The sequence below is a fragment of the Orycteropus afer genome, unplaced genomic scaffold (assembly GCF_000298275.1).
Source record: "Orycteropus afer afer isolate SDZICR_OR568_19922 unplaced genomic scaffold, OryAfe1.0 scaffold00290, whole genome shotgun sequence".
Classification (NCBI taxonomy): Eukaryota; Metazoa; Chordata; class Mammalia; order Tubulidentata; family Orycteropodidae; genus Orycteropus; species Orycteropus afer.
This window is the reverse complement of record NW_006921877.1, coordinates 3,383,820-3,399,474: the sequence shown is the minus strand read 5'-3', so window position 1 is coordinate 3,399,474 and position 15,655 is coordinate 3,383,820. Positions and strand designations below refer to the sequence as shown.

At 39.0% G+C, this 15,655-nt stretch overlaps 1 protein-coding gene across 1 annotated transcript in view; it reads right to left on the bottom strand.

The window, feature by feature from the left end:
• Positions 1 to 10,206, bottom strand: part of ANP32E (acidic nuclear phosphoprotein 32 family member E) — a 12,727-nt gene extending 2,521 nt beyond the window's left edge. The window contains exons 1-5 of the mRNA XM_007950958.2: positions 10,153 to 10,206; positions 7,024 to 7,173; positions 6,438 to 6,560; positions 5,164 to 5,332; positions 3,872 to 4,050 (exon numbers count right to left, since the gene is read on the bottom strand). Coding sequence (XP_007949149.1) covers positions 3,872 to 4,050; positions 5,164 to 5,332; positions 6,438 to 6,560; positions 7,024 to 7,173; positions 10,153 to 10,206 — 675 coding nt within the window. The remainder of the gene's footprint in view (positions 1 to 3,871; positions 4,051 to 5,163; positions 5,333 to 6,437; positions 6,561 to 7,023; positions 7,174 to 10,152) is intronic.
• Positions 10,207 to 15,655: the final 5,449 nt, after the last annotated feature.

Sequence of the window (15,655 nt, the reverse complement as noted above, 5' to 3'; positions counted from 1 at the left end):
TGCATTGTGGTAAACTGTGGTCAATGACATGAGACAAAGTATATGTGAACTGCTGTATGGAAAGTGAATTTGCTCTGTAAACCTTCACCCAAATCACAATAAAAAAATAAAATAAAAAAGAATGTCACAAAACAAAATGTGTGGGGATTGCTGAATGGAAAACCAATTTGTTTTGTAAACTTTCACCCAAATCACAATTGGAAAAAAAAAAACGAACCTTTGAGTTGTATTCTTTCCTAGTTTCTATGCCTTCTCTTTTGCAGTCAATTATTATTCCAATTTTAATCTGCTTTGGAATCATAAAATAGATTAATATGCTTATCAGATAACTGAATACAAAAGAGAAAATAGGTTTAGAATAACAGCGTGGATACTCTCATACAAATAAAGTGTCTTTTATCATTTATATTTTAGCTTCTCAGAGGCCTTTTATACTTACTGCCTTATTCTTGGCTATGTTCCAAACAGCTGAGTTCCAGATATGTTTGAAAAAATTGAACTAATCTAGAGTCTCCAGACCCACAAAACTTTACTGCTTCTCAAAAATGCGTTCACCAACTGGTGAATATCAAGAGCCACTGGCTGTCAGGGAAAATTTGGGCAATCTATTCTTCATTCTATCTATAATGCCATTTATATCTAGAAATATTAAACAAAACCTACTTTTTCAGCATTTAGGCATAAACCTCTGAGAAGCTAGATTCTTATATCAAAAATCGTTTCTATGTAGTCAATTCAAACATGTAAAGCATCTCCAAACCAGATATCACCAAGTTACAAGGAGCTAAAGGAATAGATGGGGTTGTAAATAGTATAAAAAGAAACCACAATAAAGAGCAGGAGAACCTACAGCCTTAAAATGAATAAAAGATAGGAAGAGTGGATGGTGAGGAGAGAGGAAAGAAAAGAGAAGAGTGAAGGAGAGGGAGGGAAATATATTTTAAACTTCCATCTGCAAGGAATAATAAACCACACTAAAACAAACTCACTGCTACTGAGTGGAACCCGACTCACAGTCACCCCCTCCTTGGGTTTCCAAGGCGGTATCTCTATAGAAGTAGGAGGATATTTAAATATATATATAAAATTTAAGGTACTAATCATGTTTATTCCTTGAAAGTTTAGAAAAGCCCAGATCTCAAAAGCTAGTATTTCTCTGGATTTTGTGTTAATCAAAACATGATTAGATTAATTGATACATATTTTTACATCTTTTTTTTCCTAATTATCCATTAGAAAATAACTATCAATAAAAACTCAACTTTCAGGAGACTATGTTTTTTTTGTTTTCCTTATTAGTGGGAAATAAAATGTTTCTCATTCGTGCTATGAGTATTGCAAAACCCATTGCCATCGAGTCGACTTCAACTCCTAGTAACACCATATGTTACAGAGTAGAACTGCTCCAGTGGGTTCTCTTGGCTGTAATCTTTACAGAATCAGGTTTCTAGGCCTTTTGTCCATGGCACTGCCTTTAGATCAGCAACTGAGTGCAAACCATTTGTGCCACCCAGGGACTTTAGGTGCAACAAAACCTAATCCACTGCCCTCTCGCTTCAATTCTGACTCAGTGACCCTATGAACTACCCCCGAGGCTTTCCAAGGCTATAAATCTTTAGGAAAGCAGATTGCCTCATCTTTCTCCAAGAGCACCATAATTCCCAAGTCTCCTGAAGCTCCTACGCTTGTTTTTAATGAAATACACTACACTTCATACATACTAATTCTTTGCCTAGGAAAAACAGGTGAAAGAAGAAGAAATAAAAGACTCAAAACAAGAAACAGCTAATCAAATATAGTTTCTATATCCTTCTAATTTCTTTTTACATTCCATAGTCTGTGAAGCTTCTCCTGGCATTTAGTTTCTAAAAACAAGACTTCATTTTAATCATCCAAATTATTCCATTATGAATAAAAACTTTTAGTGATCCTCGCTACCCCTATACTGAGTTAATGTTGTATATATTATCTTAGAAATTTTTTGTTCTGTATTTGAGAGTATCAGTTTTGGTTAATATGTCCCAACACGCAATGGAATGATAAATCTAAACATTTGCAGCTAATTAAAAGTCATTTTTAAATTACTTAATACTAAACTCAAGGAGGGAGCTCTGGTAGCATAGCGTCTAAGACACTTGACTGCTAACCAGAAGGCTGATGGTTCAAACACACCAGCAACTCCTCAGAAGGAAGGTTGAGCAATCTACTTCTGTAGTGATACTGCCTCAGAAACCCAAGGAGGGGTTGCTACGAGTCAGGTCCAACTCGAAGGCACATAACAACAACAAACTCAGGGAAGAATCACTGGCAGAAAAAATAAAAGACAAAGATGTAAAAGAACACAAGTCCATTATTTTACTAAATAAAAAAAAGGCGAAAAATATTTAAGTTGTATGAGAGTATATAATCTGAACAAGTTGACTTTCTGTATGAATATTTAAAGTATTAAAGTTCTGTTCTTCCTTCTTATGTAGCTCCTAACTCACTAAGATCCCAAACAAATAAATATCCTTATTTTTTCCATACTAGTTTCATATTTAAATAGTATCACAGAAAAATCATCATTGATCAATGATATAATCCATTTAACTAATATAAAATCATTAGGAGAACAAACAAGAATACTAATAATTTCTAGTATAAATAAGAGATATTATTTTTAATCATGACAACACTGAATTCTAAAACTCAATAATTTAACATTAGGAGAAAATATCTAAATTCCTTGGGGCCAAGGATCATTTGTTCAAGTCAATGACATTTCCCATGAACCTACTAAACGCCAGTCAACGTCCTAGATGCTGAGATACAAAGATGAATTGTTCTTGTCCTTAAGGAGCTCACCACATAGTAGAAAGTAGCTAAATAAACAAGTTTTTGCAAAGAGCTTTCAGGCAACAACAGCCTAACCAAGGTTCAAAGGTAACAGAGGAAGGACTAAGTACATAAGAGAAATCATAGAAACCTTTAATAATGAGGCAACTCAAGAGTTTGAGTTTTAAAAGATAAATGAGAATTTACTAGGCATGATTAGGTGGTGATTACACAAGTACACACATATGTAAAAATTAATGAAGCTGTACATAAAATTAGTGTACTTTACATGCTTCACCATATTTATGTTTACCTCAATATAAAATAAAGTTCATCTGACAGAGTGGGTAGAAAAGTATTTCAGGTAGAATGAAAACTGTATATACAGACAAAGGTAAGAAACAGTTTGGTGTGACAAGCAACAATTTAATTTGCCACTGAGGGAGATGAGGCCAGAGAAGGAAGCGGCAGACTCATAATGAAAGGCCTTATTTGCCAAGCCAAAGATCTTGGTGGCAACAGAGAAACATGACAGGATTTCAAGTTGGCTGGTGATCTAATGATCACCCAGGCAACACTGCAAAGGGTACACCTACTGGTGATCACTGTATTCAGAGAGATCATTTAGAGGGCTTCTACAAAAGAACAAGCAACAGAGAGTTCAAGGGAAGAGACAAATTTTCTTGAGATACTTTACTATATTTAAATTGAACATAAATTTTTAAATTGTTATTAAATCCTTACAACAATTCTGAGGATGGTATTCCAATCTTGAGTTTATAAATAAAGAAACAGGCTCAGAAACATTTGCAAAATATTTTCACCACACCATGTCACTGAGGGCAGAAAGGATTTTTTAAAAAAATATTTGGGAGGTAAAATCAATAGGTGTTTATGATTATTAGGATATAGCATGGGGTAGGGAATGGTGGGGATAAAGACAAGCAGACACACACACACCCTAAGAAATAATTCTCAGATTTCCACACAACTTACTTGTTGTAGTAGGAAGTGCTATATAATTCCTTTTCAGTATAAATAAAAACTATCTATTCACCTGGATTTCTTCTTTCATTAAGTATGAGAGGCCTACTTCCTCTTCTCCCTCTCCTAATTCTGAGCCTGCTTCATCATCATCGTCATCCTCATCTTCCTCATCTTCCTCCTCCTCTTCCTCATACCCTTCAGGTGGACCAGCTTCATCTTCTTCTTCATCCTCATCATCTTCATCTCCATCTTTAAAAATATTTTATAAGATGAGAAAATGGTTGGGCAAATATATCTTGCTAGTATGCTGATCCTTTTTACCCCTGCCGTAATCACATCAACCTCTTAAGCCAGTAGGTGGAAAGTATCTTACGGTGATTTTCTTTAAAGATTTCCATTTACAACACTCATATTTACTACTTGAGAAATACGACTTCTAAACTGGTATTTTTCCAATGTATGGGTGTTCATCAAAATACTATATGCACTAACATTCATTTTACTTTGTACTTTAAAACCTGCTTATCTATCCTTTATATATTGTTTATCCATCAAATTTCTTTTTACAGTAAAAAAATTTATAGCCAATAATAACAAGCAGTGTCCCATTACAAAATTCAAAGTGATTTTCTTTGAATCTCTTGAAATCAGCTGTTTTGTCATTTGATCTGTCATGTATTTATCAAGCAATGTGTATTCACTATCTAATGCCAGAACAATTCTCATCACCATAAAAGGGAACCACATACCTATTAACAGTATTTCTCCATTCTCCCTTTCCTCCAGCCTCTGGTAATCACTAATTTACTATTTGATTCTATGAAGTTTGCTATTCTGGATATTTGATATAAATAAGAAATCATACAATATGTATTTGTTTCTGTCTGGCTTCTTTCACTTAGCATAATGTTTTCAAAGTTTATCCATGTTTAGCAAATATCATTACTTCATTCCTTTTTCTTACTGAATAATGTTCTATTATATGGCTATATCACAATTTGTTTATCCATTCATCAGTTGATGAACATTTGGTTCTACTTTTTGGCTATTATGAATAACACTGCTATGAATTTTTTTTTTCAAAGTACTTTATTAAAAGTCACACTTTTATGTATGATGGTTATATAAGTATATACAGATGTAAAAACTCATATATCTTGGTGTAATAATACTTATTAAATCCCTTGATATATTCAGAAGTCTGAAAGAAGAAATAACACAGCAAGGGCTGTGGGTTTTTTAATTTTTCTTGTCTTACTAGTATCTTGTTTATTTTTTTCACACCTCCAAGTCCAATCTAATTTGCCTGGCTCGAGTGGAGGCTATAATTATGACACATTCATGAGTATTAAGAATGATTACCCTCATCATCCTCCTCTTCAGATGCTTCAGGTGCTTCATTATCCTCCTGATCAAATCCATCTAAGTATGTAATTTGCTGCAGCAGTTCAAAAATACTTTCTCTATAATCTTCTAGGTTTGTGATCTCACAGTTAAACAAGTCAAGACTTTTCAAATTTTTAAGATTTTGCTGTAAAAGGAAAGTTAAAATTTACATCTAAGACTTAAAATATCATGTTATTTCTCAAATTCCTGAACTAAAAATATGTATTTTAAATCAGGAGAATGATTTTCAGATTTTTAGAATTTTATAATGAAGGATTACTGTATCAAGCACAGCCAACCCTCTTAATTAGCCCCTGGCATATCAACTCCACAGGAGCTCTGGTAGCATAGTCCTAAGGCGCTTGACAACCAGAGGGCTGGTGGTTCAAACCCACCAGCCACTCCTCGGAAGGAAGGTTGGGGAATCTACTTCCATAGTGATACTGCCTCGGAAACCCAAGGAGACTCGACAGCACCTAACAACAACAACATACAAACTCCACAAGAGTAGGAACTTTGTTTTGCTCACTGCTATAACTCCAACACCTGGCTTAGTACCGTACTTACAGTAGATAAAACAAACAAACAAAAAACCACTGCCGTCAAGTCAGATCCAACTCATAGCGACCCCTCTTTGGGTTTCTGAGGTGGTATCACTATGGAAGTAGACTGCCCAATCTTCCTTCCAAGGAGTAGCTAGTGGGTTTGAACCGCCAGCCATCTGGGTAGCAGCCAAATGCCTTAGGCACTACGCCACCAATATAGTTTTCCTGTCTGAATCTGTGCATAAAGAGGCAATAAGAATATTATGGCTACTTTCAATCCCAGACAAGTTTATTTTCAATAATTTCAACCTCCTCCCAACCTTTTTTATAAAAATTAGAATAATAACTTTCACAGTTTAGTTTTATTTGCTTTTTTTTTTCCCTTATAACAGGAAACAAGGGAAGAAGTAATAAAATAACAAAAAATAAGCAAATAGGAAAAGAAGCAGAAATTAAGAAAATAATGGAAACGTAAAACTCAGATATTCAATGCCTGAAGTTGATGATAAATTTCTCACTGATCTGAAAATTTCTCTGGATAGTTTACCTTAAAAGAAAAGAAGAGGTAACTATCTATATCACAGCATATAAGACATTCATAAATCTCAAGAGTTAAACAGAAATTGGTATGACAAAATACAAAAAAAAATTCCAGAAATTTCAACCACAAAAGCAAAGCCAGAAACAAAAATCTCTGTCACTTACCAGAGCTTCTACTGTACTGAGATCTTTGATTTTGTTTCCACTCAGATTGAGGTAGGTAAGATTTGGACATTTCTCTGCCAGGACTTCCAAGCCTCCAGAAATACTATTGTTACTAAGTTCTAACTACATATTCAACATGGAGAGAAAATAAAGAATAATGAAGACTTAAGGTGGATCAAAGAAAATATATCAATTTAAAGAAGACAAGCAATTATCTTTCTTCTCTTTAGCTTTACGATACTAATACTACATTAATTTCCATATTCCCACCTAAATCCCCCAAATAATATACTAGAATCCCGAAAGGGCTCCTAACCCAAGTTTGGTTCCAGTTATGTTGCACTTAGATTCTATGTTTCAGAGAAAAACATTTGGTAGATGCTAAATCCAAATCCATGTCATACAGAGATTCCACCATTAAATTTAAATTTGTAAAAACAATACTAGAACTGATTCTAAAATTCTATATAATGCTTTTCTATCTCTAGAAACTAAGAAATTCTAATCAGTTGATGGAATAGTTGTTTCATTTAGCCAAAACCTGACAAAGTAGTCCATGATGCCTATACATGTAAAGTCAACTTACCTTCCGAAGTTTATTTAAGCTGGGAAGTCGCGCCAGTGAACTTAGCTCCACATCAGCCATACTCAGAGACTCTAGTTCTTTAAAAGTATCATTCAGGCCCTCAATTTCCCCATTGACACACCGGCAATTATCAAGGACTAGCTCTGTCACCTGTAAGAAGAAATGCATTGATGACACTTTAGGCTGCAGTCTGTTTAGCCGTGAACCTAAATCCTAACACTCTAAAAATATGAATATCCTTTTCATTTCAAAAAAAAAAAACTATCTAAAGTCATCACTGGGAGCTCTGGTAGCATTGTGGCTAAGACACTTGCCTGCTCACCAGAAGGCTGGCGGTTCAAACCCACCAGCCACTCCTCGGAAGGAAGGTTGGGCAATCCTACTTCCGTAGTGATACTGCCTCGGAAACCCAAGGAGGGGTCGCTATGAGTCAGGGCTGACTCACGGCACATAACAACAACAACAACAAAGTCATCACTATGGTCAACTTTTTAAATTTAAACTTCAACTAAGAAGTTCAGTGTCTGCTTCAAACCACTGAGGCATAAAAAAGAAAACTTAAAAAAAAATCCCATGTGAAACCTGTTTCTGACCCTCATGGTGTTGAGAATGACCCTCAACATCAGGACACATGTTGATGCAGTGAGGGGACACCTGTGCTACTTTAGAAGGGATTCACATAAGGTGCTAAGTCAAGGAGAAAAGAAACAGTTTCATTATCCATTTTTTCAGTTTTCAACTTCTTTATCTTTAGTTGATAAATGCCATCAAACCTCAAAAAAAAAAAAAAAAAATGTAACCCTTATGGAACATCCCAGCTTTTGGGTGTTATTTGTTCTAATATTGAGGCCAAAACAATATCAGCCAGAACATTATATCCTTGACAAAATGTTATTTCTCCCTAACATTCTGGTAGGATTTCTGTGGACTTTTTTTTTTTTCCATTCTTGGAGGGGAGAGGAGCACTGGATCCCCTAGTGAGTTAAAGTTGTAGTAACAGAACTTCCTTGTGTAGGCCTGAATGGACTTAATCTTAAGGAGGACACAGGACACCCTGGTCTGTATCCCCAATGTGAAAACTACATTTGAGGTATCTAGAAGGCTAAAAATTATCAATAAGGAATGTCACCTTCCCCATTTGAATATAACTTTGACATAACTATTTCGGTGACCAAAGAAAGCATCATGATCTCCCACATAGACATGAGGAAACTAAGGCCCAGATGATAGGCACGATTTGCCTAGGGTCACACGATTAGTATGTGGCAGAGCTGTGCCTCCTTTAAGTCTTATGACTCCCAATCTAGCAGAGTGGTGAAAGGGCCACTAGGTTTGGTGTCAGAAAATCAGTTCTATCACTTAAGTAAATCACTTCACTGCTCTGAGACTTCCTTTCCTAGTTTGGATTCTAGCAATTCACACTACAAGTTTATCCCAAAGAGTAAAGTAAGTAACAAACATGAAAAGTGCTTTGTAAACTGTCAAGAGCTTCACAAATATGAGACCATTATTACACCACAACGGAGGTAGAGTCTGCAAAAGGGCACTCTCTCCTGCACTCCCCAAATTGGAAATGCAGCAATTAAACTACTATGTAAAGGAATAAAGGGTGAGGACCAAGTCCATTTTTTCCAACCCAAGACATAAAAAAAGCATTCTACGTGTGCTTCTGAGAGACAGCTTTTAAGTTTGTTTTGCTTTTCCCTGGAGCCCCTAAAGAGCAGACTCTAGGAAACTTCAAGTCCTCAGTGGGATGATGCTGATAGCAGCAACTGTTTCCTCCTCCCCGCCCTCTACCAGTTTCAGGGAAAGACACTTAAAAAAAAGAAAAGAAAGAAAAAGTACATAAATATTTTGAGTTTCCATTCGGCACGCTGCAGCCCACCGCCAGAGTCCTACTCGTCCCCTACGGTGCACGGGCACCACCCCCATCCGTTAAATAAAATAGATCTCCCAGATTCCAATTCTAAGGCTCTTGACACTTTTTCTTGAAACCTGAAATCCGAGTCTCCTCACGGGCCGCGGACCCCGCACACTCTCCGGCTGACAGGGAACCCCACAGCAGGCGGGGACGCCCCAAGGAAAAAAGGGGTCGTCTGCCGGGCCTCCCAGAGCCGGGAGGGCTGGGGGAGGCCGAGGGACACCCTCTCGTAAAGGAACCCGGAACACCTCCCGCCTGCCCCCCAAAGCTGACGACTCCGCCTCACGTGGCCCCTCCCAAACCCGTCTCTTTAACTCAGGCGACAGTAACGGGAGCGCATCATTTAGTTTCGCCGGACCCATCTTTTAAGATACAAAACTACTATGACCCATTTGCTGAGTTTTGTGAAACCGTCCCCAGGGATCAGATTCAGAGTTGCGGCCACTAAGACATCCACCGACAGCATTACCTCGCGGTGTAAAAGCCGAGGGTGTCTTCCTACCTTTGGAGGGAAAAAGGGGATTCTGCCTCACGGCCCGTCCCGACCTCTGGTTACTGCGACGAGTCCCGAAACTTACCCGCGGTCGGACAAACCCGCGACTGACCCAGATTCCGCCTGGCGGCGGTCGGAGCGCGCCGCTTCCCAGGGAAGTGGGAGCCGCCAGGAGTGGGCTGTCCGCGGACCCTGCGAGGGACCCCAGCCCGCGCCCAGCGCTACGTCTGGCGCCGAGCGGCCTCGAGGCCGGGGCGTGGGTCCCTTCACCCCTCTGTCCCCGACCCTAAACGAGTTGGCAGCACTGCAGGAAAGTTAGACTAACTTCCCAGGCGGCGACGCCTGTGGCAGGGGCGAGTGGATCGGGGGTAGCGCCCACGCCGCTGGCCTTCAAGTGCAGAAGGCGGGGAGCGAAACGGCAGAGAGGCCCCCACCACCCCGCTTCCCCGCCCCCATGAGCAGGAAGCCCAGCTCATAGAGAGTCGAAAGGGGCTAAGCCCCTATGCACAAAAAGGCCCCTAGAAACTTAAACCCTTCGCCATTTTAAGAAGAAGATTTTAATGATTTAAAACTTAAAATTAAACACTTCCTCTAACCCTAACCCCAAGTAGGGGTTAATTTATTACGCCTCCCCACACACCCAAACAGACCCCCAGAAATCCGACCCTCTGAATATAGGGTTGGTGGGGAAGGGGAGGGGGCTGAGTCATCTCACCTCCTCCGGGGCTTTGTTCCTTAACTCCAGGTTAATCCTCTTCTTCATCTCCATGTCCTCCACCTCCTCTTCTGCCACTAGTCTCCTCCCTTCCCCTTTCCTGCCTTTCCCTCACAACCCCCAACCCTAAAATTTAAAAAGGTTTGAAAATGAATGAAAATAAACGCAAATATAACGCCCACCACCACCAAATAGGTGTGGGGGGAAAAAAAGAATAACAAATGGAGTCCAAAGAGTTGGTACTCTAACTCGGCTGCCCCCACCTCCTTGTCCACACACTCGCGCGCGCGCGCACACACTCACGCACACACACACTCACACACCCGCAGTTCCTTCCCCTTCAATGGCTGCTCAGAGACTGAGCCTCCATGACACGGCACCGCCAACCCCCTGGCCTACACTCCACCCACCTCCCGAACGTATTGGTTGCTTCTTCAGCATTGCACTACTCCATTGGACTATGTAATTGTCTATCGGCTTTCAGGGCGGACCTGGACCAGAAACTCTGTGTCTATTGGCTAAGAACAAGCGCGCAGTTAACTCCGATAGGCCCAGGAGAGTGTCCGTCCTGGGAAAATGATTTTGAATCCCAGTAGCCCCCCTCCTTTTCTTTGTGTGGTTGGCGCGCTTTCCCTAGGCGCTCGTACGGTTTTGATGCCTGTTGGATTCGTTGGGTTGTTTTTTTTCTTCTTCTTTTTCTTTCTGTTTTTAGTGTAAAAGGTGGGGAGCAAGCATCCTATCCCAAGCTGCCAAGAGGGATAATTCAACACACACGCACCGGCCCTGGGTCTTTTTAAAGCACAGGCCCGGCTTTTCTGCCAAAGTGCACACACCAACGTGCACATCACATTAAAAGCATGCCTTCGTGGCATTCCTGCCCGGGACAGACTTCCCACAGAGATTGACCTTCCGTGGTGCAGAACCAGAAGCAGGATATAGATGGTATTTTAAATTCCATCATGAAGGACTGTCCGGTTTTGAAAATAGTAGGGTGAATAAAAACTAAGGTAATTGTTGTTGTGGGAGCTCTGGTAGCATAGTGGCTAAGGCACTTGACTGCTCACCAGAAGGCTGGCGGTTCAAACCCACCAGCCACTCCTCGGAAGGAAGGTTGGGCAATCCTACTTCCGTAGTGATACTGCCTCGGAAACCCAAGGAGGGGTCGCTATGAGTCAGGGCTGACTCGACGGCACATAACAACAACAACAATTGTTGTTGTAATGACTGGCACCTCGAAGGTGAAAGAACGCTGGCCTTATGAAAATCAAACATCAATTTGCACAGAAATGGCTTTTCACTGCCTCTCCTAATTTCCTTTTGCTTAGTTTCCATGGAAATCTGTAGGTAAAGTGTGCTTTTAAAAGTCTATGAGGAATGTAAGAGTGGAATAACAATGCTTTATTTATTTATTTATTTATTAAGGATCTAATTTTTCTTGTTCTTGCTTAAATTCTATCTTTCTCTTTCGCTTACACCCTTCTCAACATAAATACCCAAAGAAGTTCCAGACGATTTGGGGCGGGGGGGCGGGGGTGGGGAGTGATGCATTAGCCCCAGGCCTTCCATGGCTGAGTTTTTATTTGCTATTTTTCCAGTTTCTCAGGTTAGAGACCTTTGGCTTTCCACACATAAACATACACATAACACTCACCACTCCACCAGGGGAGCTCTGGAGGCGTAATGCCTAAGGCATTTGACTGCTAACCAGAATGCTGGCGGTTCAAACCCACCAGTCACTCCTCGGAAGGAAGACTGGGCAATCTACTTCTGTAGCGATACCTCCTCAGAAACCCAAGAAGGCGTCGTTCTGAGTCGGATTCGACCATTGCTGGCGGTGAGTTCACTGCACCACAGGCCTTCTTCCCCCACACAGAGATTAGCAGCTCTTCAAATAGGCTTACATTTAAAATGTAAATATTTTGTATTTGGCATGTTAAATACTTCAAAAGGAACACAAAAGAGTGATTGCCTTTTTAATGATAAATGCTTTCTTTGAAGTCCCTGGGAAAAAAAGTGTGTGAAGGTGAAAACAGTTTCTTGTAAAGACGGAGAAATGGAGATTCTTAGGGTATAAAATGACATCTCTGGGGACCATTTGGAGAGTTAAGGTTTGTATTTGTTTGCTTAATACAAGCTAAGAGAAGCCAAGATGATATGAAAACTGAACCAAAGTGGCTGAGGAACAGTTCAAGGAAGAATTAAAAAGCAAGGGAAGAAAAGAGCTACAAGAAACCCGGATGCACATTTTAGTACCAGAAAGGGAATAGGCAGTCCTGAATTCTGACCCACCTGCTGCTGCCTTACCCTGTTTTTGGCAAACTGCTTAACTTCTCTGAGTCTGGAACAGAATCCGAAAGAAGAGTTCAGGGAAGGAAATACATATTTAGGAGCCATCCACGTACAAATGACAGTTAACACCACGACAAAAAAGTAAGACCTCCACAGAGAATGTATATAATAAGACTGTCAGGCCAAGGAGAGTGAAAACATGGTTGAGAAGAAAGAAGAGGGTGGAGGTATTGTCTGCCAAAGTAGTCAAGGAAAGTGATAGAGAAGAGGGAGGTTAATTAAAAGGAAAAAAAAAAGTTATGGAAGCCAAGGAGTTACAGACTAAAACCAAAACCAAACTCACTGCCATCCAGCCCATTTTGACTCACAGTCGCACTAAGCACACCACCAGAACTCCTTAGGAGTTACAGAAAGAGATGGTTATTGGGGTTAGATGATAAGGCTTTTGCACTGGATTACAGCAGACAGAATGAGAAATATGCCGGAGGTAAAGAATGTGGGAAAGATTAAGTCTTTTACCCTTTTGGATTTAAGTCTTAATCTTTGAAGGAGCTCTGGTGGCGCAGTGACTAAGGCATTTGACTACTAACAAAAGGTTGGTAGTTCAAACCCACCAGCCATTCTGAGGGAGGAAGATGAGCCAATCCACTTCCGTAAAGATTTACTGCCTCAGAAACCTAGTGGGGATCACCATGAGTTGGAATCATTCAATGGCAGTGAGTTTGGTGGGTTTATTCTTTTAAAGCTATTTTAATAAGGTTTGGTTGAAGAATTCTCTGTGTTTAATTGAAAATTTCAAGTAATTATAAGTAACCAAGATTACAAACTTCTTTTAAGGCAGCTATTGTGTTCAATTTAACTTCAGCTCAGTCAAACCAATGGCCCCCACAAAATACCAAAAACAAAGTCTTAGTAAATCAGAGTTGAATGTGATCCTACTGAAATATGTTGAAGTTTGATAGAAAGTGCAAAATGGTCCATTTAATTAAGATTTTCCCCTGCTTAGTAATTTGAGCTATTTTGACAAGAAGAAGGGAAAAAAATCAATACTCTATATTAGAATAAATTTTTTTAATATTATACTTTCTCATAAAATGATTACTTTTAAATGTATAAGTACATTTACCACGTTGTATAACCATCACAGAGTTTACTTTTAATGTGTGTCTTTGAAGAACTTACTACAGTCACTAATGTAGACTTTATTCGCCTTTAAGCTAAATTTTCCCCAAAATGAATATACCTCTCACATTATATTAAAAGTCCACTAGAAGTTATGATTCATTGTACAGAAATTTAACCATAATACAAGTGATTTTATTTCTGTGTGATGGCTGAAAGGTGATGAGGGAGAGAAAAATCTGAATTTTTGTCTAGTTGTGTGATGCCAATTATAGAGACCTTGGTTTATCTCTCCGAAGAGAGAAAAGAATGACAACTCATGAATATACCATTGGAGGAATGTAATCTTTATGGAGGGTAAATACAGCAAGAACCCTAAAAAGTATATACCCTGAATTAAAACAAAAATGAGATATTACTACACATCAATTAGAAAGGTACTTTAAAAAATAATAATAATACCAAGTGTTGGCAAGAATGAGAAGCAACTGGAGCTCTCATACATTGCTGTTAGGAATGAAAAACAATACAACCACTGTGGAAAAGAGTTTGGCAATCCCTTACAAAGATAAACATACACTAACGTATGACCTACCAATCCTACTCTTAAGTTTTTACTGAAGAACAAAAATGTGTCCACTCAAAAAAACTATACTCAAATGTTTATAATGGTTTTATTCATGATTGCTGAAAACTAGAAACAACCCACATGTTCTTCAACTGGAGAATGGATAAACAAACCAGTACATACATACAATGAAAAAACTCAGCAATAAAATGGAGCAAATTCCTGATATCCAACAACATGAATGAAAGCTATGTTAAAGAAGCCAGACTCATACATACTATAAATTCATATATAAGACATTCTGGGAAAGACAAAATTATAGGGTCAGAAGACAGAACAGTAGTTACTGAAGGATGGGTGTGGGAAGAGAGGTTGATTACAAAGGAACAACAGAGAATTATGGAGGGGTGATGAAAGAGTTCTGTATCTTGACTGTAGTGATGATTACATGACTGTGTTTGTCAAAATTCATAGAACTATATACTAAAAAGTGGATGTTACTGTGTAAATTTTACCACAATAAACCTGACTCTCTTTTTTTAAATTATTTTATTGTGATTTGGGTGAGGGTTTACAGACCAAATTCATTTTCCATACAGCAGTGCATATACATTTTGTTTCATGTCATTGACTGTAATTCCCCACAATGTAACAGCTCTCTTCCCACTTCCTCCCTATAGTTACCTCTTCCCTGTGTCCTTCCCTCCCATGCACTCCTGCTCCCCAACCCCCAGCTGTCTCTCTGTGCGGACACTGCCTTTCTGTTCTCCCAGGATTGGATTGATCACTCCAAGGAAGGTATCTCTCCGAGTGGTTGACAGTGGTAGCCGGGGCACCATTTACTTCTTCTGGTCTCATGGTCATATAGTTTGAGGACTGCATGGTCTGCCAGTCCCTTGGACTAATTGTTTCCACACATCTTGCATCTTTACTTTTCTTCATTCTTCTTTGCTCTGGACAAGGAGAGACCCATCATTGCATCTAGATGGCTGCTTGCAAACTTTTAAGACCGCAGTCACTACTCACCAAAGTTAAACCTGACCTTTTATAATAAAAAGGGTTTTTTGGAAAAAAAAAAAAAAAGAAGATTCATCTGTAATTTTACTTCTAGGAATTTATCTGAAAGAAATAATTGGACAAGTGTGTTAATATATATGAATGAGAATATTCTAACTGAAGTTTGAAAACAACAGTCCAAATACAGTGAATTGATTAAATATAAAATATAATAGGTTGCTTCTATACGGTACTATGTAATCATTAATTTAATGACATGGATATATATTTATTGACATAGAAGAATGTTCACAAAATAGTGTTAAGAAAACAAGTTATAGGCTAATATGTATATAATGTAATCTCATTTTTGTAAGTATGTGTGTACACAGAATACATTTACATAAAACTTGATGTAAAAAAGTTGGTGAATGTCCGTCAGCTGAGGAATGGATAACCAAACTATGGTACATACACACAATGGAATACTATGCAATGCTAAAGAATAATGTAGAATCTGCAAAACAC